General features: G+C 42.5%; 1 protein-coding gene across 3 annotated transcripts in view; it reads left to right on the top strand.

Moving 5' to 3' along the window:
* The first annotated feature begins 393 nt into the window (after positions 1-393).
* CPNE8 (copine 8) overlaps positions 394-26678 on the top strand; it is a 277445-nt gene continuing 251160 nt past the window's right edge. For 2 of the 3 annotated variants that reach the window (XM_027542562.1, XM_027542563.1), the window contains exons 1-2: positions 614-694; positions 1098-1268. In XM_027542562.1, coding sequence (XP_027398363.1) covers positions 1135-1268 — 134 coding nt within the window. In that variant the 5' untranslated portion in view covers positions 614-694; positions 1098-1134. Of the gene's footprint in view, positions 695-1097; positions 1269-25379; positions 25426-26678 lie in introns of all 3 variants that reach the window. The other variant, XM_027542564.1, reaches the window with a different exon arrangement.

Here is a 26678-nt window from a genome sequence, read left to right as displayed (position 1 = left end):
CCCTCTCCTGCTTTTGCAGTACTCCGAGTGCTGATCTCTGTCTCCCCCTGGTGGCAACCGTCCAGGGACAAGCAGGCGCTCGGGCAAGGCAGGAGGGAACATGCCTGTAAAAAAGATCGCGGCAAGGGAGCTGGGCGGCGGGTACCTCCTTCTGCAGCTTCTGCATACTGGTACAAGTCTGGCCTTCCCAGAAAACAGTTCCCCAAAGGTGGCGCTCACTCCAGCTTAGTTCTGTTTTTATCTGTCCAGCTTCATTCAGGTCTTACCGGTTGAGAGTCCTATTTTGTTGTGACTTGTCAGGTTTTAGGGCGTAACTTCCACCCATTTGGAAGCGAGGGGGCGCAGGAGAGTCCAGACGGTAAAAGGATTATAGACATTAGCACCCCCCGCCCTTATTTCGAAGAACTGAGGGAAGAGGGAAATCAGATTGCTCCCTTAAATCCCAAATAGTCCCCCCTCCCCGCCCCTCGCTCCACCTTAGGTTTCCCCTGCTCTCGGCTTGTTCCATATATTGATCTGTTACTTTACCACTGCTTAGAGAAGGTTGGAGATCGTCTCGAAGCCTGTCTCATTGTCCTCAACCCTTAAGTGGCCGAGAGTGGGCAGCCCAGAAGCGAGGATTCGGCTCATCTGCTGTAGGGCACAGTGTAGGGGAGGACCTCCGTGGACTCCGAGGGCGAGATGAGGATCACCGGTAAATGGGAAGGGGTGGGTTTATGACGCGGGATTTAGGAACAGGCGTGGGTGTAAAGAGGCGGAGATAAAACACAAACCGCTTGCCAAGCCGGCCAGGGGTTGTTCTACTAGACGGTTGGGGTCTGTGTCTGATGCCCCCAACCCCGCTAGGCTGCCCAGTGGCTCCGCCGAGCCTGAAGCCTAGAGCGAGTAAAGGATCGCGGAGTGTCCTCAGCTCGGGCTGAGGGGGCAGGGAAGCCGAAAGCCCCGTGCGCCACTTCCTCAGCAGCTTCAGCTTCTGCGGGCCTGTTCCCTCGCGGCTTTACCCTGAGATCCGCCTCTTCTCTGCCTCCCCCTTTCCGCGAACTGCCTCCGCCTCCTTCCTCTGCCTCCACCCTCAATCCCCAACCCTGTTTGTCTAGAGCTGGGCTGGGAGCCCTCAGTCGGCCAGAGCTCTGGATGTGGGTGCCAGACAATTCTACGGCTCCTCTCAAGATGGACAGCCGCTACACCAGCTCCGCGGGCCTCGGGGATTTAAACCAGCTGAGCACGGCCATCCCGGCCACGCGAGTGGAGGTGTCCGTATCTTGCAGGTGAGGACGCAGCCCTTCCCCTCCGTCCTTTGCCCCCACATCTACTGGGTCGGTAGCGTTTGGAAGCGCGCAGGGTACGCCGAGGCTCCGCGAGGGTGAGAAGTTGCGCCATGAGTGGGAAATAGCTCAGTCGTGGGTCTCGAGTCACCGCCGGGTTGAGTCGCAGAGCGAAGAGCCAGAACTAGGAGCGAATAGTGGGATATGGGACTGAGACTTTCTTTCTGGGAAATGCTGTAAAAGTTGGCTGGGCTGTGACTCAGCGGCGGGAACCCCCGGCCGCCGCCCACTTTACGAGCCCTTTTTCACGTCCCAAACTCGAGCCGTGGGGTTGGGTGATGACAGGAATCGAAGGGCACAGCATTGCCAAAAGCGCTTGTGGCCAATGCGCGCAGTGGCCCAGGATTCCCTCTGCTAGGCTATGCAAACCTGAGGTTGGCACAGTTGGCTCCAAACCGGGCAGCTTCCTTCCCACCCACTTCCTGGAGCCATCCAGCTTGCTTCCCCGCCTCCTCGCCCTCACCTCCCCCGGGGGAGCCTTTTTGCCTTTGACCTACTACGTAGAGATTTCCACCGCAGCCTTACCTAAACTGTGGGAAGTCACGACTTTGTGCCTGCAAGTGGATACATTTGAGTGCCTGTAAAAACCTACACTCTGCTGTACATTTCAAACTCCTTTGGCTGACGTTCTTTGGGTCAGTTTCCTTGTAAATAAAGTAGCGTAATTGCTATATCGCAGATGATTTTAAGATGACAACACTGAATGGAGCCCACTCCCATGTTTGCAGACTTTGATCTTTCTCAGTGGAAAACTCTTAACCTGAACACTTTTCACTTGTTTTTAAAGCCCTCAAATCCTTTCCTTCCTTTTTTTTAAGAAAAAAAAAAAAAAAGGAAGATATCTTGAAGAAATCTAATAAACATGGTTAAGTATCGATGTAAATAAGCACCTAGGCTTAAAATACTATCAATCTAGTGATATTTAATTTTGCATTGTCACAAGAGTAAACCTGAAAGCCAGAAGAATGATTTCTTAAGGCTGACTTCAGACCATTAAACACTAATGCTGATAGTGATAGCTAAATGCTGCCTGAGATTTCTGTCAGTTGAACAAGTGAAACTGTATGGAAAATTCTTCTTAGACATTAATTTCTAGATCTTTTTCTCTTTTCTGAAGCTGGCTTTGGATGCTAGGGGGAGGTTATCAGTATTTAACAGGTAATGAATGCATAGCCTGAAGTCCTACAATAACAGCATTTTCTAGAGTTCTTATTTTCTGCTGAAATCCTATAAATCTGAATGGCATGTGGCCTGTATGAGGAATGAATACAAATGTCAGTTAAGTCTGAGTTGCCTATAAACTTTTTAGGGGTTGTGGGGAAATGATACTTTAGTCTTCCTGCCAATAAGGTCCATATTTAACCACTCTCTCTCCCGCCTCTGATGCTTGTTTGCTGTGGTGCTGGCAATCCTGGTCAACTGGCTTTAATCCAGTTTCTTTCAGCTTGCTACCTCAGAACCTGAAGATCCCCTTGTTTCACCCCCTTTTTTTGATACCATTGATTTCATGTATTGTTTTTAATTTTTCATGTTCAAATAAAAAAGTTTTGGAAGAGAACCCAAATACTTGTAGTACTTATATTATTGATAATTGAATCTTGTGATGATAGATGATGGTGTCCCTGGGGCTTTGGCATAAGAGATCTGGTTACACATTCTGGCTTTATATATATTCTGATGTCTAAAATGAAGATAATTTGGGCATTTATCTTATATAGGGTGTTATCAGAGTTTAATAAGATGATACCTGAAAAACACTAACAATGTAGACATGAAAGAAAGGGTTAAAAATATTAGCTATTATTATGATATTGGAAATAGTATTTATTGAATCAGTATATTGCATATGGTTCAGCTATGGAATTCTGTAAATAGTCCTTCTCTTTTGAACTTCAATAAATTGGTTAAAGAAGACACAGATAGAGGCAGCCTCAGGATATCTGTTCTTTCTTTCTCTTTCTTCTTTGATATATATATAAAGAGCATATTTCCTAGATTGCCTGTGGGGATTTTATCTAGCAGCAAGGCACAGTTGTAGGTCCCTTAGCCTTACCATGGGCAAGCAGAGCAAGGAATCACCTTGCTTTTTTATATTGAAGACTTCTGATGATTTGCTGATGACCTTTTTGATAACCTCCTTTCATTGTGCCCAGCCTAAGATTTTTTTAAAAGCTTTATGATGTTTGCATCTTCATTTTGAGTGAGGTGAGAAAATCAACAATTGAAGCTTGAAGTAAAATATAATTTGTGGAAATCATTTAGTCTATTCACTTAAGGAAGTGTTTGAGTGTCTTTAATGCTTAGCACTATGCCATGTTCCATGAGAAATGCATGAGAAGTTCTCTAAAAAAGTGAAATCTTCTTGGGAGATAAATATTATATAACACATAATTACATAGGACTAAATCCAAAGATGAGGTTCATGAAGAGGAATGGAACATATCATTGTGAAACAGAGTACTTGGAATGTGCTACAAAGAGGAAATGGGGCATGAGTGGAGACAAGACAGATGACATGGTTTTATGAGAAAAAGAGCAGTGGAGTTTCTGTAGTAGCTACAAAGTTGGTGTGTTAAAGTGACAAATATTTTCTAGCTATATTTATGCAGAGATAAAGCTCCAACTCTTTAACTTAACTTCTACTCATTATTCAGCTCTTCTTGCATTCATTTTTAAATTTTATGTTAATTTGTAAATTTAAAGATTTTTAAGTTATTGGGTTACCTAATTAAACTATAGATGAAATGACACAACCTTAGAAACGTAAAACAACATTCCTGTTTTATTCTGAAAACAGATTAATATAAAATAAAGGTAAAAACAATGGGAAAAGTAATACACAGTAATTAACTGTTTTCCCTGAGACCTTGGTTTGTTGCACTGTTTCTTACACATTGTTTTGATGATTTTGTTATTGTCATGTCATTTTGATAAGCCAGTGAGAAACTGGCTTATCAAGTATAAAAGCAGGGATAGCAGTCTATATTTCTAGACTTTGTAGATTAGATATCACAAATGAATCTTATTGAAGCAATAATCCTATAATGGTAATAAAATTAATTTTAAAATCTAGTGTGGAAGGAAGAATACAAAGTGGAAAGTAATGAGTGCCTATTTTGTACTCAGTTCAGTTCAGTTCAGTCACTCAGTCGTGTCCGACTCTTCGCGACCCCATGAATCGCAGCACGCCAGGCCTCCCTGTCCGTCCCTAACTCCCGAAGTTCACTCAGACTCACGTCCATCAAGTCAGTGATGCCATCCAGCCATCTCATCCTCTGTCGTCCCCTTCTCCTCCTGCCCCCAATCCCTCCCAGCATCAGAGTCTTTTCCAATGAGTCAACTCTTCGCATGAGGTGGCCAAAGTACTGGAGTTTCAGCTTCAGCATCATTCCCTCCAAAGAAATCTCAGGGCTGATCTCCTTCAGAATGGACTGGTTGGATCTCCTTGCAGTCCAAGGGACTCACAAGAGTCTTCTCCAACACCACAGTTCAAAAGCATCAATTCTTCGGCGCTCAGCCTTCTTCACAGTCCAACTCTCACATCCATATATGACCACAGGAAAACCATAGCCTTGACTAGCTGGAACTTTGTTGGCAAAGTAATGTCTCTGCTTTTGAATATGTTATCTAGGTTGGTCATAACTTTCCTTCCAAGGAGTAAGTGTCTTTTAATTTCATGGCTGCAGTCACCATCTGCAGTGATTTTGGAGCCCCCAAAAATAAAGTCTGACACTGTTTCCACTGTTTCCCCATCTATTTGCCATGAAGTGATGGGACAGGATGCCATGATCTTTGTTTTCTGAATGTTGAGCTTTAGGCCAACTTTTTCACTAGGAATTCTATTTTGTACTAGGAATTCTATTTTGTACTAGGAGTTCTAAAAAGCACTTCCTGACCTGGCTTTAGGAGAAGACAATGGCACCCCACTCCAGTACTCTTGCCTGGAAAATCCCATGGACGAAGGAGCCTGGTAGGCTACAGTCCGTGGGGTTGCTAAGAGTCGGATGTCACTCAGCGACTTCACTTTCACTTCTCACTTTAATGCATTGGAGAAGGAAATGGCAACCCACTCCAGTATTCTTGTCTGGAGAATCCCAGGGACGGAAGAGCCTGGTGGGCTGCCGTCTACGGGGTTACACAGAGTAGGACACGCCTGAAGCGACTTAGCAGCAACAGCAGACCTGGCTTTAGCTGTCTTGCCTAATCTCCCACTACTCCTCACATAAGCTCTATGACTGAACATAGTGTCGACTTAAAAAATAGTCACAACCTACAAGTTGAGAGTTATGTTTTATTTGGTAGGAATTTTTAGGACTTCAAGCCCAGGAGACAGCTTAAGTGACTCTAAGAAAACTGCTCCTAGGAGGCACAGGGAGGAGTCAGGTTATATGGAAGTTTGCAACAAGAGGAAGGTAGTCTGAACATCAAAAGATTATTGTTAATTAGGGAAAACCAGATATCCCAAGTTAAGGAATTTAGCACTTTTCTATGTATGGGAAGATGCAAGAGTCTGCGCTTACTGAAATTATTCCTTTCATATGCATCCCAGCTATCTGGGACAAGGTGCTCACCAGGGGAACTGGCTGATGGCTGCCGGATTGTTTTTCTTGGGTGCCCTCTGGGCTCAGAAATTCACATTTGGAGGGCCAGAATCACAGATTGCTGTGATATCCTTATTAGTTGATACAGCAGGAAATATTCCATTTCACAATAGCCTGACATCTATGTGCTTAGTATATGCAAAAGTTGGTGCCAGATAAAAGTTGACTACAGAACAGTACTAAGAGGTACAGTCCCAAAGCATGTTCTGTTATCCTGTTGAACCAAACTGTCTTTGCGTGTGTGGCTGTGCACATGCTTTTCTCTGACCTGAATGTCCCTTCCTCCACTCTCTTCCTTTCTTGATTAGCATTGTCTCCTTCTTCCAGACTCAGATATAACATAATTTTCTATCACGATCCTCTCCCAAGCTGTATTTTGCTATATTCTCAGTGCAGCTGGAAATGGCAGCCTGCTCCAGTATTCTTGCCTGGGAAATCTCATGGGCAGAGGAGCCTGGCAGGCTACAATCCGTGGGTTGCAAAGAGTCGGACATGACTGAGCAACTAAGTATTCAAAGCAACTAATATGTACCAATATCATGGTTATAATTACTGGTCTATGTAGTCTTCTTGGGGACAAGTTTTGTCTCTTTCCTGTCTGTGCATTCTGAACTTGGCACAGAATAAGTAGTCAATAAATGCTAGATTCTGTAATTCTCTGAATGAATCATCTGGCATGGGATAGAGGTTTGCTTGTTAAAATATAGACTCAGATTCCAAACTAGATCTACTGAATGAAAATGCCTGGAACTACGGCCCAGGAATCTGTACCTTTAGCATGTTTACCATGTGCTGGCTACACACATTAAACTAAAAAGAAATATTGGTGGAATGAACAAATCTGTGAATAAATCAACACTGAACCTAGTAGTCAGAAGTTTCTGTTTGCTTTGTATAGTGTCATTAGTGATTCATTCTCAACTTGTACCACACGCCCCAGCAAGCTGACAAGATGTCAGGCTCTCTTGGCACTGCATTCTTCTCAGACACCTCATATATACATATGTTTTAATTGGAGGATAATTGCTTTACAATGTTATGTTGGTTTCTGTTATACAACAACTTGAATCACCAGAGAGCATGGAACTTAGTCCCCTATATTATACGGCTGCTTCCCTCTAACATCTATTCTACACACGGTAGTATATTTGTCAGTGCTATTCTCTCAGTTCGTCCCACTCTTCCCTTTCCCCACTGTGTCCACAAGTCTGTTCTTTACACCTGCCGTGCAATAGGTTCATCAGCACCATTTTTCTAGATTCCACATATATGTGTTAATGTATATTTGTGTTTCTCTTTCTGATTTACTTCACTCTGTACAACAGGCTGTAGGTTCAGCCACCTCACTACCACTGACTCAAATTTGTTCCTCTGCTGGCTGCATGATATTCTATTGTGTACCACAACTCTTTTATCCATTCATCTGTTGATGGATATATAGGTTGCTTCCATGTCCTGGCTATTGTAAATAGTGCTGCTATGAACATTGGGGTACATGTATCTTTTGGAATTATGGTTTTCTCCGGGTATATGCTCAGGAGTGGGATTGCTAGGTCATATGGTAGTTTTATTCCTAGTATTTTAAGAAATCCATATTGTACTCCATAGTGTTGTATCAGTTTACCTTCCTACCAGTAGTGCAGAAGGATTCCCTTTTCTTCATCCTCTCTAGCATTTATTGTTTGTAGATTTTTTGATGATGGCCATTCTGACTGGTAAGAGGTGATACCTCGTTGTAATTTTGATTTGCTTTTCTCTAATATGTGATGTTGAGCATATTTTCATCTATTTGTTGGTCATCTGTATGTCTTCTTTGTCAGACACCTCATATTACATAAAGCTTATGGATTGTCTTTGGAAGTTTTTTGTCAGACTGTTTTTTTTTGTTGTTTTTTTCTTTTACTATTTCTCTCTACACCAAAAGTGTTAATTTACTAGTTTGATGAGTTTATGTCTCTATGACTATAGTTACTTGGTTTGGATGAACAATACTGTCGATTAAAAAAGACACACATGCAACCTAAAAGTTGAGAGTTAGGTTTTATTTGGTGAGAATGCTAGGACTCAAGCCTGGAAGACAGTATCTCAGGTGACCCTGAGAGACACTGACTCAGAGGAAGCAGGGGAGGAGCCAAGGTATATACAGGAGGGGCAGGTAATCTGAATATTAAAAGATTACTGTTAATTAAGAGAAAGTTAAATCTTTCAAGAGATTTAGAGGTTAAATCTAAAGAGATTTCGTGATCTAATGAGATAAAGTGATCTTTTATGTATAGGAAGAGATGTAGTGAAAGTGAAAGTGAAGTCGCTCAGTCGTGTCTCTTTGCGACCCCATGGACTGCAGCCTGCCAGGCTCCGCTGTTCATGGGATTTTCCAGGCAACAATACTGGAGTGGGCTGCCATTTCCTTCTCCAAGGGATCTTCCCAACACAGGGATCAAACCCAGGTCTCCCACATTGTAGGCAGATGCTTTTCCCTGAGCCACCAGGGAAGTACCTAATGCCAGAGATTTAGAGATCTTCTAAATAAAGAGATTTAGAGATCTTCTAAATAAAGAGATTTAGTGATCTTCTATATATGGGAAGCTGCAAGCATCGGGCTTGTGAAATCATTTCATTCATATGCATCTAGCTCTCTGGGGCCAATCCTGCTTTCTTTATTATTCACATACTAGTTCCTTGTATACTGTAAAAGATGGTGAATGTGGCAGATGGTCACCTGCCTCTCACTTCCCCCTAGCTCCTTTGTGCTCACTGGGGAGGAAGTAGCTGATGGCTTTCAAATAACTGACTTTCTTTCACCTGAGCTCAGAAATTTGCATTTGGAAAAAACTTTTTTACTGGTAGAGCATAGAGGAGAAAACATTTCATTTCATCGTCTCTCCCCATGGTTGGAAATTCGACCATGTTGGGAGATATTTCATAACCATTGTTTCTTTTGTCCCATGGTGTTGGGAGACTGATCTTAGGTCAGGTGGAAATTTTTTGTTGGTAAGTCATTCCAGGTGTTAATTTCTGGATTAGTCCCATTGATGGATAATAAAAAGATTCTCTGAACCTCTATCTTCTAACTTAATAGGATCCAGGAGATATTTCCCTTGTTGTTTCTTCCTATACCTAGAATCACACAATTGTAGTGTAATCACACAATAATTGTAATGTAGAATATTACAGTTATTCTACATTATAAACATGATCTGTTTCTTCAAGCTGTTTAACTGTCATTAATTTGGCTGGGGCCTGGTTATACATCATCTAATACAAGAGACAACAATCTTATGAAATAAACAGATTACAAGCAATATAGCTAATAACTTGTTAAAGTTACAAGTAGGGGTTCAAACCATGAGCTTCCGACACCAAACTGTCTTCCTAAAAGATCACCAAGGCTAGAAAGTGGATCATCTAAGGCAGCAATATAATTTTTCCTGTGAGTCATTAAATGTGTTATATTAGAGGATTCATCTGGTATGAAAACATAACATTTAGTTGAATTATAGCACTGTTGCCTCCTTGAGATGTGCTAAGGATATCAAGGGCCATACGATTTTGTAATACGGCTTTTCTCCACATAGAGACTCAGAATTTAGTAGGCTAATAGCCTGGCTGCTATCATTTAAGGCCTTTTGAGTGAATTCTCTTAAGGCTTCAATGTGAGAAATAATGTTTTCTCACATTGTAAAGAAGGTGCAAAAGTAGCTGCTAAATGATCATACCAGTGAAATACAGATCTCTTGGTTCTTCAGGCTCATATTGGTGGTAAATTTGCTGGAGTTACATCTAAGTTGTACATAAATGGCCTTGAGCCTAAGGGCATCCTAAAGTATACCTTCCTGGCCCTCTTGGCAGAAGCCAGGGTCATAAATTGGATGCACAAAGCCATTGAGTCCCATTAGTTGCCAGCCAGCTTATTTCTAGTCTTCTAAGCCAATCTATTCCATATCAATCACTGTCTTGAAGGACATAGTACACTGGCAGTTTTCCTAAAATACCCAGCCTAATTTTCTAGTTTTATTAAGTTGATTTTCTTTGGTATGGTTTAATTGTTCTAAGCATAGGGGGAGCCTTTAGGCTTAGGTGACCATAGCCTGGTGTTAGCAGATAAAGCCATCCCATAACTGAGGAAGTGTCCCTCCTAAAAGTCTAGAGTTTACATTGTTTTGTTTTGTTTTTTTAGTGGAATTTAGTATGTTGTTCTGACTGAACTAGAATAATCTTAAGGGAAAATTCATATTTATGGCCAGGGTTAGAATAAGTGTGTTTGACTGGGCAAGTAAGTGAGTCACATCTAGTGATAGTAGCCCAAGCCGAAAACTGTAATTCCTTTCTTCTAAAATAAACTTTCTAAGAGCCATCCAATCAGAACTTTGGAGGGGAGAAACCCACCAAGGTAAACCAGAGGTAATGGACGCAGGTAATTGACCACAACCGAACAATTTGATTGATTTCTAAAATTTGCATAAGATTTTGCCAATGATAAAAAAAAAAAAATTGATTTACATGCAAGAGTCCAAGAGAACAAGAAGAAAACATAATGAACAATCATACAGGTCAGGTCCAGGATCTCGGTTCAATTGTCTACTTATGATGTCATCTTCTTGTCCTGGTGTTGGTCTTTCCCTGTTTCAGAGCACTGCTCTAAGGTGAGTTTGAAAGTCAGCAGTTCTCTTTATATACCAGTCTTATGCAGGAGGCCTTTTTAGGTGAGAATTATGAATTCAAGAGTCAACTCCCTGTCTCCCAGGCTCGAGTTCTAACATTCCCACTGAATAAAACTTAACTCTCAACTTTTAGGTTGCGCATGTTTTTAGTTAACAATACCTTCCTCAATAGGGTGTTAGAAATATTCTTTTCAATGACGTGCTGCAACTGCTTTAATGGGATTGAAATAGGAATTTATGTGCTGGTAGTTAAACAAACGGAGAAGGCAATGGCAAGCCACTCCAAGTACTCTTGCCTAGAAAATCCCATGGATGGAGGAGCCTGGTAGGCTGCAGTCCATGGGGTCGCCACGAGTCAGACGCGACTGAGCGACTTCACTTTCACTTTTCACTTTCACTCAATGGAGAAGGAAATGGCAACCCACTCCAGTGTTCTTGCCTGGAGAATCCCAGGGATGGCAGAGCCTGATGGGCTGCTGTCTATGGGGTTGCACAGAGTCGGACACGACTGAAGCGACTTAGCAGCAGCAGCAGCAGCAGCAGTTAAACAAAATGATTGTAAAAATGTAAGTTATATAAGCCTAAAGTTAAATAGATTACAGTAAAACAAAGTTAAGGCATACTCAAAAGTTATTACTTTCTATTTTAGTAACTACATTTTGTTAGACATCTAGATTCTTTGCTATCATCTTTGCTCTACTTTTTTAATCTGTGGGTTGAGAATATTATGCATTCGTGTGCTACTGCTCATCTCACTTCAGTCCATGTTCAGTGACATCACGATTGGTGGCTTGAAATTGACCATAGTGGGAATATTTATAAGTGACAAACACTGCAAATCAGAGTTTGAGTTATTGTTTTGTTGTTGTCTACACATAAGACATTCTGTGGGAATCAGTTGGCTCCACAGAATTTATAAGAAAAGTATTATATATATTATTATTTGTAAATTGTGTGCTCATCTACACATACTTTATATCAATAAAATTTATAATAAATTATGTACACACAGCATGTACATGCATTTAGCTTTTTTGGGGAAAACCTGTGGTTAAAGATATTTGCACATCACTGTTTATAGGCCTTTTATAAAACATACAGCATATACAGGGGGATATTATTGCTTTTGTTAGATTGTCACTATTAGAGATGGTGATATCAAGTTTGGCTCTGTCTCTGGTTTTACTCTTTACTATAAGTGGGGTTGTGTGGTCTTTTATAATCTACGAAAATTTTGGCCGCCTGCAAGTATCAGTTCAGTTCAGTCGCTCAGTCGTGTCCGACTCTTTGCGACCCATGAACCGCAGCACTCCAGGCCTCCCTGTCCATCACCATCTCCCGGAGTTCACTCAGACTCATGTCCAAAGAGTCGGTGATGCCATCCAGCCATCTCATCCTCTGTCATCCCCTTCTCCTCCTGCCCCCAATCCCTCCCACATCAGTCTTTTCCAATGAGTCAGCTCTTCACGTGAGGTGGCCGAAGTACTGGAGTTTCAGCTTTAGCACAATTCCTTCCAAAGAACACCCAGGGCTGATCTCCTTTAGAATGGACTGGTTGGATCTCCTTGCAGTCCAAGGGACTCTTGTGAGTGAAATAAGATGATTGAAATTTTGTATACTTTTTCCTTTCTTCTCCTTTTTATATGGTCCTTTCTGTATTCTTATTCTTCTTTTCTTTGAAGAGTTTTTTGTTTCTCCATCTACTAGTGGAATGTACTTTGCAAATTTAGGTGTTACAGTTCCAACTCATTTAGTGATTCATTGACCACTGGGGGAAGCAAATTGAGATTTGAAGAGACAGAATCTGATTGGGCCAGTGAGAAATGGTCTAGTTTGAAACAGATACTGATACTGTTATGAAATCTTTGGTGAAAAAGAATCAAAGTGCTCAAACACAATTGGCAGCTCCACCCCAGTCCATATTGGTTTATTTCTTAGACACACTTTACCATTCTTTTGTCAGACAAGATGTTTGATGTTAGCATGTAAGTAGTGTTTCAAATGAGCTGAGCTAGGAAAATAAGTACAATGTGGGAGTTGCCTAGGTATATCTCAGCAGAGAAAAGCTTTGCTCATGTTCTGTCAGTATTTTGGTCTACCCTGCATGTATGTATGTATGTGTATATGTGCATATATATATATATATATATATATATAAATGCTAATATATATATTAGCACTTGAAATGTTCAAAACAGCCTTGTGATGTCAAGAATGTGCATCTAGAAGCAATTCACAAAGCAGGGCCCCATGAGAGAGGATGCTAAAGCTGTGCTTTTTTAGGTATGCTGTTTGTGGCATAACAGTCAGAAACCTGAATTCCTCACTTGATTTTAGTCAAGTCAGAGAAGAAAAACAATTCCTCTCAAAGAAGTTTTATTCATTTGTTAGCCTGTTTTATAACAATAGCCAGCTTGCTTACTCTTGAGGAGCATGGGTGTGGAACTAGACCACATGAACCTCTTTGTTTCCCAATTTCTTCATTTGTAGAGTGCAGATAACAATAGTCCCTACCTCTTATATTTGTTTTGAGGGTTACATAAGCTAATGCAGCTACATGAGTTAAAATAATGTTTGTCATATAATTGCAAATAGACATAAGCACAAAATAAAAATCACTCAGTCTTTCATCAAACTATATCCGTTTAGTTCATTTCTCTCTGTTAGGAGGTGAAGATGTTGAGTAATAGCCTCCGAACTGAGAAGGAATTTTGAGACTGAAAAAAGGAGCAAGCAAATAAAGTTTCTATTATGAAGTTTACTGTGGGTAACATATAGGCAGGAAAGATCTGGTGGACAGAAGATCCAGCGGCATTGACAACTGTACTCTGTGCTGCCAAAAGGGATACAGGGGGTTCTAAAGGAGCCAAAGGTAAAAACAGAATCTGACTACCAAGTGAGAAGCATATCCACAGTCTAGAACTGGGGGCACCCACCCTACTTAACCATCTCAGCAAAAGGCACTCTTCCAGCTTTCACTTTAAATGAAGGCAAGGGTAAAAGGGAACTCAGTCTGGCTTGAGTGCATTAGTTTGTGAGTTAGGCTAAATCTCAGTCAGGTGGAAAGGACTGCAGACCTAGATGGAGCTGAAAAGGTGGAGCCAGAATGGTTCAGCTACACACTCCACCCCCACCATCTATATGGCCTATCTTTATCCACCATTCTTCCAAGAATACTCTAGAGCCAGATAGGAGGAGTTTACCTGCCATCCCCACACATTGTCCCCATGTCATAAGGTTGAAGACAACGACCCCGACATTACTTCAGGAGTGGACATTGGCAGCAATCTATACACCTGTAAGTCAGAGCAATTGTGGATGTCAGCATAGGTGGTGGTCCAGGGCAGGAAGGCAATAGTGGAGGTATGTGGCACTAATCCTAGAAGGAAAACACTAAGGATAATAAGTGTTTTAAAGGTTGTGCTTGCCTTAGTTGTTCAACCATGTCTGACTCTTTGCAACCCCACTAGGCTCCTTTATTCATGGGATTCTCCAGGCAAAAATACTGGAGTAGATAGTCACTCCCTTCTCCAGGGGATCTTCCTGACCCAGAACCTAGGTCTTCTGCATTGCATGCAGATTCTTTATTGTCTGAGCCACTGGGGAAGGTCTTTGAAGGGTAGCAAGAAAGACAAATCTTCATTCAGAAACCACGCTGTAGTTTGTTCTCCATGAGCCAGGATCACCCTGGACTTTGGCACTTTTCCCATGAGCAAATTCCAGACATTTTGTCCCTTTACATTAGAACCAGGCAGGGAGATATTATATGTGGGGGCTTTAGTAGGGCCCATAAAAGAAGCCCTATTTCAGTCTCCCATTTGATTTCTATATGGGAGATCACCTTGGTTATTCTGGGCCTTCACTTAGAAAGATTGAGGAATTACTATGTCAAGGCCTAGCCTTGCCCTTGTCCCCAAGGTAAAAGAATGCCAAACCCCTGTGAGGGGTATACCATTACATCTCCAATCTCAAATAATCTTCCCAGGTAGAAGGTTGTGTGGCACTCCTAGGATAAGACCTGCATCCCACTGGATAAGTCTCAGTCCTTCTTCTAACACTTGAAAATTTAAGGATCTAGTTGGTAGAATAGGTACAGTCAGCCTCTCAGAAGCAGACATGTGGCCTGCTGTGGTTTGGTGTTTAACAGTCAGATGGCCTCTAATAATAGTCAAGGTAGCCTCTTAAAGACTCATCTGGAGAAGGTTTCTTCAATGTCTCTTTCAGTTCTTTCTACCAACCCTGCATCTGTTGGGTTATATGGCAGATGGAAGGTCTATAAAACCTCATGGGCTTCAGCCCATTCCTTTATGTCATGCCCAGTGATATGGGTCCCTTGGTTGCTATCTATATAAATGGGGACCGGGTACATACTTTCTAACTTGGTCAAGCCCCTAATAGTGGCTTTTTGATTTGCTCTTCTACTAGGAACAGCTTCTATCAGTCAGGTCTCTGTATTTGCACAGGTCAATCACACTTGTGTCCTTCTGATAAAGGCAAGGGGTTGATGTAGTCCACTTATCCTCTGGTCACTGGGCTAGTGGCTAATCTGATGTGACCAGGAATATGTCTCAAGGGTTGTCACCACAAGCTACAGTGGGGCAGTCCCTGTCAAATGCCTGCCTGTCAGTGTATTTGATGTAGAGGTGGAACCTCTTGGCTATCTCCCAGATGGTTTTGGGGCCTCAGTGTCTCATCGGTTTTCAGTGAAGCCACTGTGCCATATCCAAGGAAGTCTTTAAGTCTTCTAGGAGAACAGCTCCTGCCTTGGCTAAGGTGTCTGCTTCGTGGTTCCTGGGTAGTGTAGTTGGAGAATATGCAGAGATGCGTCTTACCTTGATGGCAGCACTGGGTCGTGTGCACACATCCCATATGTCCCTCCATAGGTCAGCTCCCCACAGGGGCTGTCACAAGATAGTCTAACTTTTCTGATATGTTGTGGCATCCACATGGTCAGACCCTTCACACAGTCCACCTGTCTGTGTTTGTGTAGAAGGGCATAGATTCCTGAGTTACCATAGTCCTTACTACCCTCAGTTTAGCCCATTGCCTGCTGTGCTTAATGTCTTCTTCAAACCAAGTGACACTGAAATCCAGGAGAACTGCTGCAGTGGGCCAAGTGTAAGTATTGCCTTGACTGCTGCCATTGTGAAACAGGTCTCAGGATGGAGGGAGTTGTAATTCTCCTTTTGACTTGGCTGAGAAGGGGAGAGATGGGTGGTGTCTGAGTGGCCATATCTGGATGCATGTAAGACACTGGCCCAAAGACGGAATGTAATTCCATAGACGGCAGATTTGAATTGTGCACATTACCTTGTTGCAGATACGGGTACCACTTTTGCAGTGTGCTTACTTGGGCACAGTTACTTTTTGGTTTAAGAACTTACTGGCAGTAAAGTTTGAAAGTTGAAATCAGTCCTGGGTGTTCATTGGAAGGACTGATGCTAAAGCTGAAACTCCAATACTTTGGCCACCTCATGCGAAGAGTTGACTCATTGGAAAAGACTCTGATGCTGGGAGGGATTGAGGGCAGGAGGAGAAGGGGACGACAGAGGATGAGATGACTGGATGGCATCACCAACTCAATGGATGTGAGTTTGAGTGAACTCCGAGAGTTGGTGATGGACAAGGAGGCCTGGCGTGCTGCGATTCATGGGGTTGCAAAGAGTTGGACACGACTGAGAGACTGAACTGAACTGAATAAGTCAATGGTGAGGCCTGTTTGCTGCAGGGCCAGGATGACTATCAGGAGCTGTTTTCCAATAGAACTTTACTTCACTTGGGGTCCCTTCCACAACTGAGACTAACATCCTAGTGGGATGCGTTTCCATTCCTGCCTTTCCCACAGACCCTAGCCAAAATTTCTAGATACAAGCTTACGTCTAATTTGCAGACAGCATTCCATATACATATGCCCAGAGCTTGAACTTGTTTTACTACAATTTTGGCCTTTTCAAAGGCTTCCTGATGGTGGATGCCCTAATCCCATTTTTGCCCCTTTCTAACCAGAGAGTACTATGTGAAAAGAATGTCACTCAGTTGTGCCCAACTCTTTGTGACCCCATGGACTATACAGACCATGGAATTCTCCAGACCAGAATACTGGAGTGGGTAGCCTTTCCCTTCTCGAGGGGATCATCCCAACCCAGGGATTGAACTCAGGTCTCCTGCAATGCAAGTGGATTCTTTTTGAGCCACCAGGGAAGCCCAAGAATACTGGAGTGGGTAGCCTATCCCTTCTCCAGTGAATCTGCCTGACCCAGGAATCGAACCATAGTCTCCTGCATTGCAGGCAGATTCTTTACCAACTGAGCTGTCAGGGAAGCCCAGAGAGTACTGTAGGAGCCAAATTATTTGTGCCAAATACAGTATGAAAGGATCACATTCCTGTGATCCCAGAAAGGATTGTAATTCCTTGACTGGCTGGTGTGGCTAAGGCTTGAATTTTATTGATAACCGAGGCTGGGATAACTTTTGTCCTAACCTGACCAAATATCTCCCCAAAACTTTACTTACTACCTGGGTCCCTGGATCTTGTCAGTGTTTACTTCCTATCTTTGGTTCTGTAAATGTGTCTATAAAAAGGCAGCAGTTTGGGAGAGAAGGGACAAGTCATCACAGGTTAACAGTGACATTTATCTAATGAAATAATTCCAACTCAGGGTGGGACGTTCACCAGATTTCTAGGTCCTGACTGACCAAACTATAACAAATGATAGGACTGTAAATAACCCTGAGGCAATGCCTGAAAGGTTCACTGCCTCTCATCCCAGATGAAGACAAATTGATCTTGAAAGCTAGCACCCAAAGGAATGTTGAAAAAAGGGATTACGCAGGTCAAGCACACAATGGAAAGTTTTCAGTGCAGAGAAGAGCTGTTGTAAGATAGCAGCAATATTGGAGACCTCCACATGAATGAAACAACACTGGTCAAGAATCAGCAATTAGAACCCTGTATGGAACAGGGTTCAGGACTGAGAAAGGAGTACAGCAAGGCTGTTTGTTTTCACCCTGTTTGTTTAACTTATATGCAGAGTACATCATGTGAAATGCCAGGCTGGACGAGTTAGAAGCTGGAATCAAGATTGTCAGGAGAAATATCAACAAGCTCAGCTATGCATATGATACCACTCTAAGGCAGAAATCGAGGAGGAACTAAAGAGCCTCTTGATGAGGGTGAAGGAGAAGAGTGAAAAAGCTGACTTAAAACTCAATATTAAACTAAGATCATGGCATCTGGTCCCATCACTTCATGGCAAATAAAAGGGGAAAAGGTGGTGGCAGTGATAGATTTCCACTCCTTGGGCTCTAAAATCACTGCAGATGGTGACAGCAGCCATGAAATCAGAAGATGATTACTTCTTGGCCAGAAAGCTATGACAAACCAAGACAGTGTGTTAAAAAGCAGAGACATCACTTTGTCGACAAAGGTCCATATGGTCAAGGTTGTGGTCTTTCCAGTAATCATGTACAGATGTGAGAGCTGGACAATAAAGAAGGCAGAGCACTGAAGTGTTGATGCTTTTGAACCGTGGTGCTGAAGAAGACTCTTGAGAGTCCTTTGGAAAGAAAAGAGATCAAATCAGTCAATCTTAAAGGAAGTCAACTCTGAATATTCTTTGAAAGGACTAATCCTGAAACTGAAGCTCCAATACTTTGGCCACCTGATATGAAGAACTGTCTCACTGGAAAATACCCTGATGCTGGGAAAGATTGAAGGTAGGAGGAGAAGGGGATGACAGAGGATGAGGTGGTTGTATGGCATCACTGACTTGATGGACATGAGTTTGAGCAAGCTCTGGGAGTTGGTGATGGACACGGAGGCTTGGCATGCTGCAGTCCATGGGGTCACAAAGAGTGGGACACAACTGAGCAACTGAACTGAACTGAAGGTTTACTCAGCTGTGGTGTCTACAGCGCTAAGATTTTTTGTTTCTGCTTAGTAAATCAATAAATAAGTCACCACACAAAGCAGAGGGCAACATTGTGCCAACTCCTGGTTACTCTGCATGTAGGGAATCTACTCTTGGGTTCTACTTCCAGTGATGGGACTCTGGGACACATTGCCACACATTTATGGTCAGTAGACATAGGAGTGAACTGTCTTTTGTTAGGGCTTTCTGCAAAGATAACAGGACTGAATTATGTGGTTTATCTGTCTTCTTTGGAGTCCTTGCTACTAATAATCCTACCAAATTTGTTTCCATGTCAGCTGTGTTGGTCCTTTGTCTGTTTTTTCTCCATCCTTTGTTTCACCTTTCTTTCTTTTTTTTTTAATTTTATATTTCCCTGGTGGTGGACTCTCTCTGTTTCACTGAAATCTGCTATAATTGAAGCTATCAGAGCTACTGACCATTGGTGCCAGGACTGATAATAAGCTGCCACACCAAACACCAGGAGCAAGACTGTAAGATGCAATCCTTCATGTGTGTGTGCTTAGACGCTCAGTCATGTCCGACTCTTTGCAACCCCATGGACTATAGCCCACCAGGCTCCTCTTACCATAGGGATTTTCTAAGCAAGAATACTGGAGTGAGTTTCCATGCCCTTCTCCAGGGAATCTTCCCAACCTAGGGATCGAACCCAGGTCTCTTGCATTGCAGGCAGATTCTTTATCATCTGAGCCACCAAGGAAGCCCAAGAATATTGGAATGGGTAGCCTATTCCTTCTCCAGAGGATCTCCCTGACCCAGGAATCGAACCAGGGTTTCCTGCATTGCTGGTGGATTCTTTACCAGCTGAGCTACCAAAGAAGCCTGAAATCCTTCATACCTGCTGTAGATAGCTATTTATCTGGCCCCTAAAGTTTTCTGCGTATATAGTATGTCTCATTGGAGAAGGCAATGGCACCCCACTCCAGAACTCTTGCCTGGAAAATCCCATGGACAGAGGAGCCTGGTAGGCTGCAGTACATGGGGTTGCTAAGAGTAGGGCATGACTGAGCAACTTCACTTTCAGTTTTCACTTTCATGCATTGGAGAAGGAAATGGCAACCCACTCCAGTATTCTTGCCTGGAGAATCCCAGGGACAGAGAAGCCTAGTGGGCTGCTGTCTATGGGGTCGCACAGAATCGGACACAACTGAAGCGACTTAGCAGCAGCAGCAGCAGCAGTATGTCTCATTCCCAATTCTCTAATGAAGTCATAATTCTTCTATTAGAGTTTTACCTGAGTCCTAATTCAAGTAACCAATTCAGCTACCCATCCTCAGTTTGTCTCATTCCAGCAGCATATGACCTTTACCTCAGGACTGGCTATTCTTTCACTGAGGCTATTTGGACATCTCTAGGTCATTTAGTATGAAATTGTCTCCATTCTTGTCCCATAGGCAGTTGCCATGCAACTACTTCTTGCCTTGTCTCTTTTTGAACTTAGTGTCAACTTAGCTACTTCTGCAGAGGAGTATTTCGTCATAGTTATCTTTTGGCTAGTTATTATCTGTTGTTGATTCACAAATTACCTTAGTCTTTGTTTAAATGAGGGAGTGAACCCTTAGGTCATTTTTTTCTTCAATAATTTTATCTTCGTACTCAGAGGAATCATTATACCTTGGATCCACTATTTGGGATTCTGGTCTTCCTGTGTTCACTTTCTTGGTGAATACAGGTGCTGTATATGTGCTTAGTTGCTCAGTGGTGTCTAACTCTTGGCAACCCCATGGACTGTAGCCTGCCAGGCTCCTCTGTCTGTGGGATTCTCCAGGCAAGAATACTGGAGTGGGTAACCATTCCCTTCTCCAGGGGATCTTGCCGACCCAGGGGTTGAACCTGGGTCTTCTGCATTTCAGGAGGATTCTTTGTCATCTGAGTCACCAGGAAAGCCCAAATACAGGTGCTACCCTTGCATTTTTAGTATGGCTTCCAGGTGTTCTTGTTGTTATACCTTTTTGGCTAGTAGATCCCATCTAGAGGAACAAGCCACTTGTAGATCTTATTCTCATGCCAGAGCTTCTTTAGATTTTTCTAGTTCCTACCTGAGCTGGAGCTCATTTTCTCTATCAGTTGCAGGACCCAAAGCAGAGGGCATAACCTACCTACTTTCACACCTTAGTTTCTTTTTCCCTATTGTTTTGGTTAGAATGTCTAGTAACTCTTTTGGTGTTTTCAGGGTGTCCTCAAACTCATGTGACTATCTGGAGCATTCCAAACTTGGCAAGATATCCCTACATGGAGGAAGTTAGCCATCCTTGGATTTCCACCACGGACAATGGGCTTTCCCTCGAAACAGTTTCTTTACCTATGCCTGTTTCATTTTTGGTCTCTGGCTGGCTTGCCAATTGTTGGGAGGCTGAGATATTGAATAATATCTCCCCAAATTAGAAGGAACTTTGAGACCAAAAAACAAAGCAGGCAACTCCATAAAGCTCAGTGGATGGAAGGGAAGGGAGTAGGCCTGGGGGCTTAAGATGGAGCTGACAATGGAGCCAGTGTGGTTCAACCACATACTGTCATTTATAGTATCATATTTATACTCTCTCCCTCTGTCTGTGTAATTATGTGTATGTTCACACACATTGTATAGTGGGATTATACTATAATTCTATATAATATATCTTTTGCACTTCTCTATTAATTTTATGTCATGAAGATGTTATTAGTTCTTTTGCAAATACAACCCTCTATACCTGTGTTGTATTCTGTTATTTGGGTGTACTGTATCAGGGCTATGGTTTTTCCTGTGGTCATGTATGGATGTGAGAGTTGGACTGTGAAGAAGGCTGAGCACTGAAGAATTGATGCTTTTGAACTGTGGTGCTTCTGAACTGTTGGAGAAGACTTTTGAGAGTCCCTTGGACTGCAAGGAGATCCAACCAGTCCATTCTGAAGATCAGCCCTGGGATTTCTCTGGAAGGAATGATGCTAAAGCTGAAACTCCAGTACTTTGGCCACCTCATGCGAAGAGTTGATTCATTGGAAAAGACTCTGATGCTGGGAGGGATTGGGGGCAAGAGGAGAAGGGGACGGCAGAGGATGAGATGGCTGGATGGCATCACTGACTCGATGGACGTGAGTCTAAGTGAACTCCGGGAGTTGGTGATGGACATGGAGGCCTGGCGTGCTGCAGTTCATGGGGTTGCAGAGTCAGACACGACTGAGCGACTGAACTGAGAACTGAACTGAGTATTTATTTAACTTATCTCTTATTTTCCAAAAGTTACTGTTCAAAATATGCTTCAGATGAGCATTCTTAGTTATAAACACATGAGTACATTCTTTTTTTCTAGGGAATAATTTTCTAGAGCTGAAGTTATTGATAAGCTATCTCCTCAGGGGGATTTTAATAGCTTTTTTTGGTTATTTCTCCCTATTCCTCTTTTAATAAACAGAGCCAAGTATAAACTTCTTGCTGTACCTTTCTAAATGCTTTCATTCCCATGAGTAAATTGCACTTAATGATTAATGAGAATTTGGGGCAGCAGAGCGAAACAGCAAGAAAATTGATTTAGGGGTCAGAAGGTGTCTTTAAATCTCATTTTTATCAGTTTTTGTAATGTTATTTTGGATAACATTTCAACTTCTGGAATCTTATTTCCTAATCAGTAAAATTGAAATGCTTAAAAACCAAATTAGTAGGATTATTGGGGAAGTAAATGAAGTAAAGTCTATAAAATGCCTAGCATTTTATAGCCACTAAAAGGAACTCAATAACTGTTAGTCTTATCTCAGTTTCTTATCAATATATTGCCATGTGGCATACAGGCAATAGGGCTTCCCTAGTGGCTCAGACAGTAAAGAATCTGCTTGCAATGTGGGAGACCTGGGTTTAATCCCTGGGTCAGGAAGATCCCCTGGAGAAGGGAATGGCAACCCACTCCAGTATTCTCCAGTATTCTTGCTGGGAGAATTTCATTGACAGAGGAACCTGGCACAACTGAGTGACTTTCACTGTGTATTTTTCATTTCAGTTATTGTGTTCTTTATCTCTGTTTGGTTCTCTTTTGTATTTTCTAATTCTTTGTTTGAGCATTCTTTGGCATTGCCTTTCTTTGGGATTGGAATGAACACTGACCTTTTCCAGTCCTGTGGCCACTGCTGAGTTTTCCAGATTTGCTGGCATATTGAGTGAAGCACTTTCACAGCATCATCTTTCAGGATTTGACATAGCTCAACTGGAATTCTATCACCTCCACTAGCTTTGTTTGTAGTGATACTTTCTAAGGCCCACTTGACTTCACATTCCAGGATGTCTGGCTCTAGGTGAGTGATCACACCATCATGATTATCTGGGTTATAAAGCTCTTTTTTGTACAGTTCTGTGTATTCTTGCCACCTCTTCTTAATATCTTCTGCTTCTGTTAGGTCCATACCATTTCTGTCCTGTATCGAGCCCATCTTTGCATGAAATGTTCCCTTGGTATCTCTGCTGCTGCTGCTGCTGCTAAGTCGCTTCAGTTGTGTCCGACTCTGTGCAACCCCATAGACGGCAGCCCACCAGCTCCCCCGTCTCTGGGATTCTTCAGGCAAGAACACTGGAGTGGGTTGCCATTTCCTTCTCCAGTGCATGAAAGTGAAAGTGAAGTCGCTCAGTCATGTCTGACTCTGTGCAACCCCATAGACGGCAGCCCACCAGGCTCCTCCGTCCATGGGATTTTCCAGGCAACAGTACTGGAGTGGGGTGTCATTGCCTTCTCCGTTGGTATCTCTAATTTTCTTGAAGAGATCTCTAGTCTTTCCCATTCTGTTGTTTTCCTCTATTTCTTTGCATTGATCGCTGAGGAAGGCTTTCTTATCTCTCCTTGCTATTCTTTGAAACTCTGCATTCAGATGCTTATATCTTTCCTTTTCTCCTTTGCTTTTCACTTCTCTTCTTTTCACAGCTATTTGTAAGGCTTCCTCAGACAGCCATTTTGCTTTTTTGCATTTCTTTTCCATGGGGATGGTCTTGATCCCTGTCTCCTGTACAATGTCACGAACCTCCGTGCATAGTGATTCATGGGGTTGCAAAGAATCGGACACAACTGAGCGACTGAACTGAACTGAATTCTTTGTTGAAAATCTCCAACTTCTTGCTCTATGCCTCTACTCTCAAGTTTTTCAAACATTTTTATGATCATTACTCTGAACTCTTTCTCAGGTAGATTGACTTATTTCCACTTCATTTAGTTATTATTTTGAAATTTTATCTTGTTTCTTCGTCTGGACTTTATCCCTCTGCTGCCCATTTTGTCTAAGTTGTTATTTTTATTTTTGTATCTGTGGTGTCTTAGTTATGTTTCTTGACCTTGAAGAAGTGGCCCTCTCTAGGAGACATCCAATGTATCCCAGTGATCTACTCTCTTATTGCCCAAGTTATATCTTCTAGGGAGAATGCTGCATAGATTCTTCTGTTATGGCAGGCTATGAGGGAAATTAGATGGAGGTAGTCTTGTTCAGACTTCAGAGACAAAGAAAGTAGAGCAGGCCTCTGACCTTGCTTCTGACCTGCCTGGATACTGCCTGACTAAGTGCCTGCTGTGAGTACAAGCAACATGGCACCACAGAGAAGATAAGGGAAGGATCTTGAGATTGTTGAGACCCTGGAGCGGGTCTGGCCAACCATTCTAGAGGCTTAACAACACTCCAAGATTTACAAAGCAAAGCAAACAGCATTAACATGAAACCAGAGCTGCAATTTGCTCACAAGTTAATGAGGATATCATTTTGAGGCCTGGGATTATAAATGAGAATCCTCAAACTGCAATTTTGAGGTCTCACCTGTGGAGTGGATGTGCTGCCCAGCACCTTTCCCAGGTAGAATTCTGGATTGCTGTGACACAGGGATTTCCCAGTGCTGTTTGAGTTCTACATGTTGGTCAAAATACAATTTGATGATGTTGTCTGCTGTTCTATTTCTCTTTCCTTTTAATGATTGTTTATTGAAAGTAAGTTAGATAATTCTCTATTAAATATTAGAATTGTTTATTTGTGTGTAACAAGTGGTTTATTTTCTTAACAGATCCTTTGAACCTGAGATGAAAGTTAATAAAACTTTGGAGAGAACACAGGCTATGTGGGTAGTCTGATAGGCTTGGTTGGTCCCTAGTCTGATTGGTTGCCAGATCCTGCCTTGTGCAGGTGCTGCTGGATGCTGTGGTCACAGAGTGACTGGGTTGCAGAACCCTAGGAGGTCCTAGGGCTACTGCTGGCTCACTGATGGGCGGAGTCATGGTCCCACAAACTGGGGCCCACCACTGGCAGGTGAAGCCAAATTATGGGGTTAGTGCTAGCAGGCAAGGCCACTTCCTGGAGTCTGATTTCAGGGCCCAGGAATCCCAGAGCTCATTTCAGTTCATTGGTCGGGGAGGGTCAGTTCTTAACATAGCTGGGTATGTGGTCTTGGGTGTACTAAAGGTCATATTGGTCTGCTATTGGGCAGGGTCAGGGACCAGCTGGTTCTAGGGTAGGGTCTGGCTTGTGTTATGGGATCATAGGTTTCTTGATTCTTGCATCTGCCCCTTGGTGAGTGAGGCTGGTCTAGAGGCTTGTGCAGGTTTTCTTGAAAGAGGGACAGTGCCTGCACATCAGTGGGTGGAGCTGGGCCTTGGCCCTCATGTAGGCAGGGTGGTATCTAGGGGCATGTCTGTAGGCAGCTGTGGGCTCAGGAAGCCTTTAGATATCCTGTCTGCTGATGGGTGGGTGGGGCTATGTTCCTACCCAATTAGTTGTTTCCCCTGAGGTGTCTCTGCACTGGAGCCTATAAGCTCTTGGATGAGGCCAGGTCATCTTGCTAATGATCTAATAGGTCTGCCTCCAGAAGTATTCATCTGGTTGAATGTTCCCTAATATATGTGTCACCCATGTCTGTCTTCCATTTAGCAACGGCTGCCCACTGCCTCTCCAGGAGACTCCTCAAGACCAGCAGGTAGGTCTGGTCCAGTGTCTTATCAAGATACTGCTTATACTCTTATATGGGTCCCAGTGCAAGTGAGATTTTGTGTTTGCCCTTTAAAAGTGAGATCTCTGTTCTCCCATTCCCATGGGACTAGTGAAATTAAAAACCCTACTGACCTTCACAGACAAGTGCAGTGGGGGCTCATTTTCCTAGTGCTAAAGCCCCACACCAGGTGCTCAGAACTCTCACTCCTTTGGGAGACCCCCTGCGATGTAATTATTCTCCAGTTTGTGGATTGTGCACCCATGAGGGATGGCATTTGATTATATCACAAGTCTGCCCCTCATACCTATCTCACTGTAGTTCCTTCTTTATGTCTTTAGCTCTAGAAAATCTTTTCTGCTAGGCTCCAGTCTTTTTTTCTTCCTTTTTAAATCAATGTCCATTTTACAGATAGTTGTGATTTTGGTGTGCTTGGGAGAGATGAGCTCAGGGTCTTTCTACTTCACTCTCTTGGTCACTCTCCCCTTTGATTTTAGTTTGACTTTTCATTTTAAAAGTATGTCTATAGTATCTTTATTTTAGGATTTAAGGGTAGAGGTGCTTCCTATCAGAATTTAGGTGTTGGTGACTGAAGAGAAACCACAAAGCTGGGAGAAATCATTATAGTAGATGATTATCAATACTATCACAAAGGGATGTATGGAATTCTTTTGTATTTTTTCCATCATCACCTGGTGAGACTATGGGGAGAACAATTCAAATGAGTGACAAACTTTGATAATTTGAGTTTTATTTCCCAAGTATTGATTCTTACCTTTTTTCACTGCTGAGTTACCTAATGAAGGAGAAATTAAGTAAGGAGAGGACTATTTAACTAGAAACCAAAAGGCAGGGTGAGATGAAAGCTAAAAGAGAAAGGTGATGGAGTGGGCAAATGAAAAGTGTAGGAATATTAATTGAATTATTCTTCAGAATTCAATGTAAATAAAATAATTACTTAGATTTTGAAAATGTCACTATAGTATTATGACTGAGTTGTGACATGAGTTTATAAAGTCAGTATTTTCTATGTTGCTAATTAGCTGCTCTCTTTCTTTGAGTCTATATATGTGTGTGTGTATATATATATGTATAATGTGTATACACATACACAATATATATATATTTATAATATGTATATAGTAAGTACAGACTTTATTTTCTTGAGCTCAGAAATAACTTTGGATGGTGATTGCAGCCATGAAATTAAAAGATGCTTGCTCCTTGGAAGAAAAGCTGTA

This window comes from Bos indicus x Bos taurus, chromosome 5 (assembly GCF_003369695.1).
Source record: "Bos indicus x Bos taurus breed Angus x Brahman F1 hybrid chromosome 5, Bos_hybrid_MaternalHap_v2.0, whole genome shotgun sequence".
Taxonomy (NCBI): domain Eukaryota; kingdom Metazoa; phylum Chordata; class Mammalia; order Artiodactyla; family Bovidae; genus Bos; species Bos indicus x Bos taurus.
This window is presented reverse-complemented; position numbering and strand designations above follow the sequence as displayed.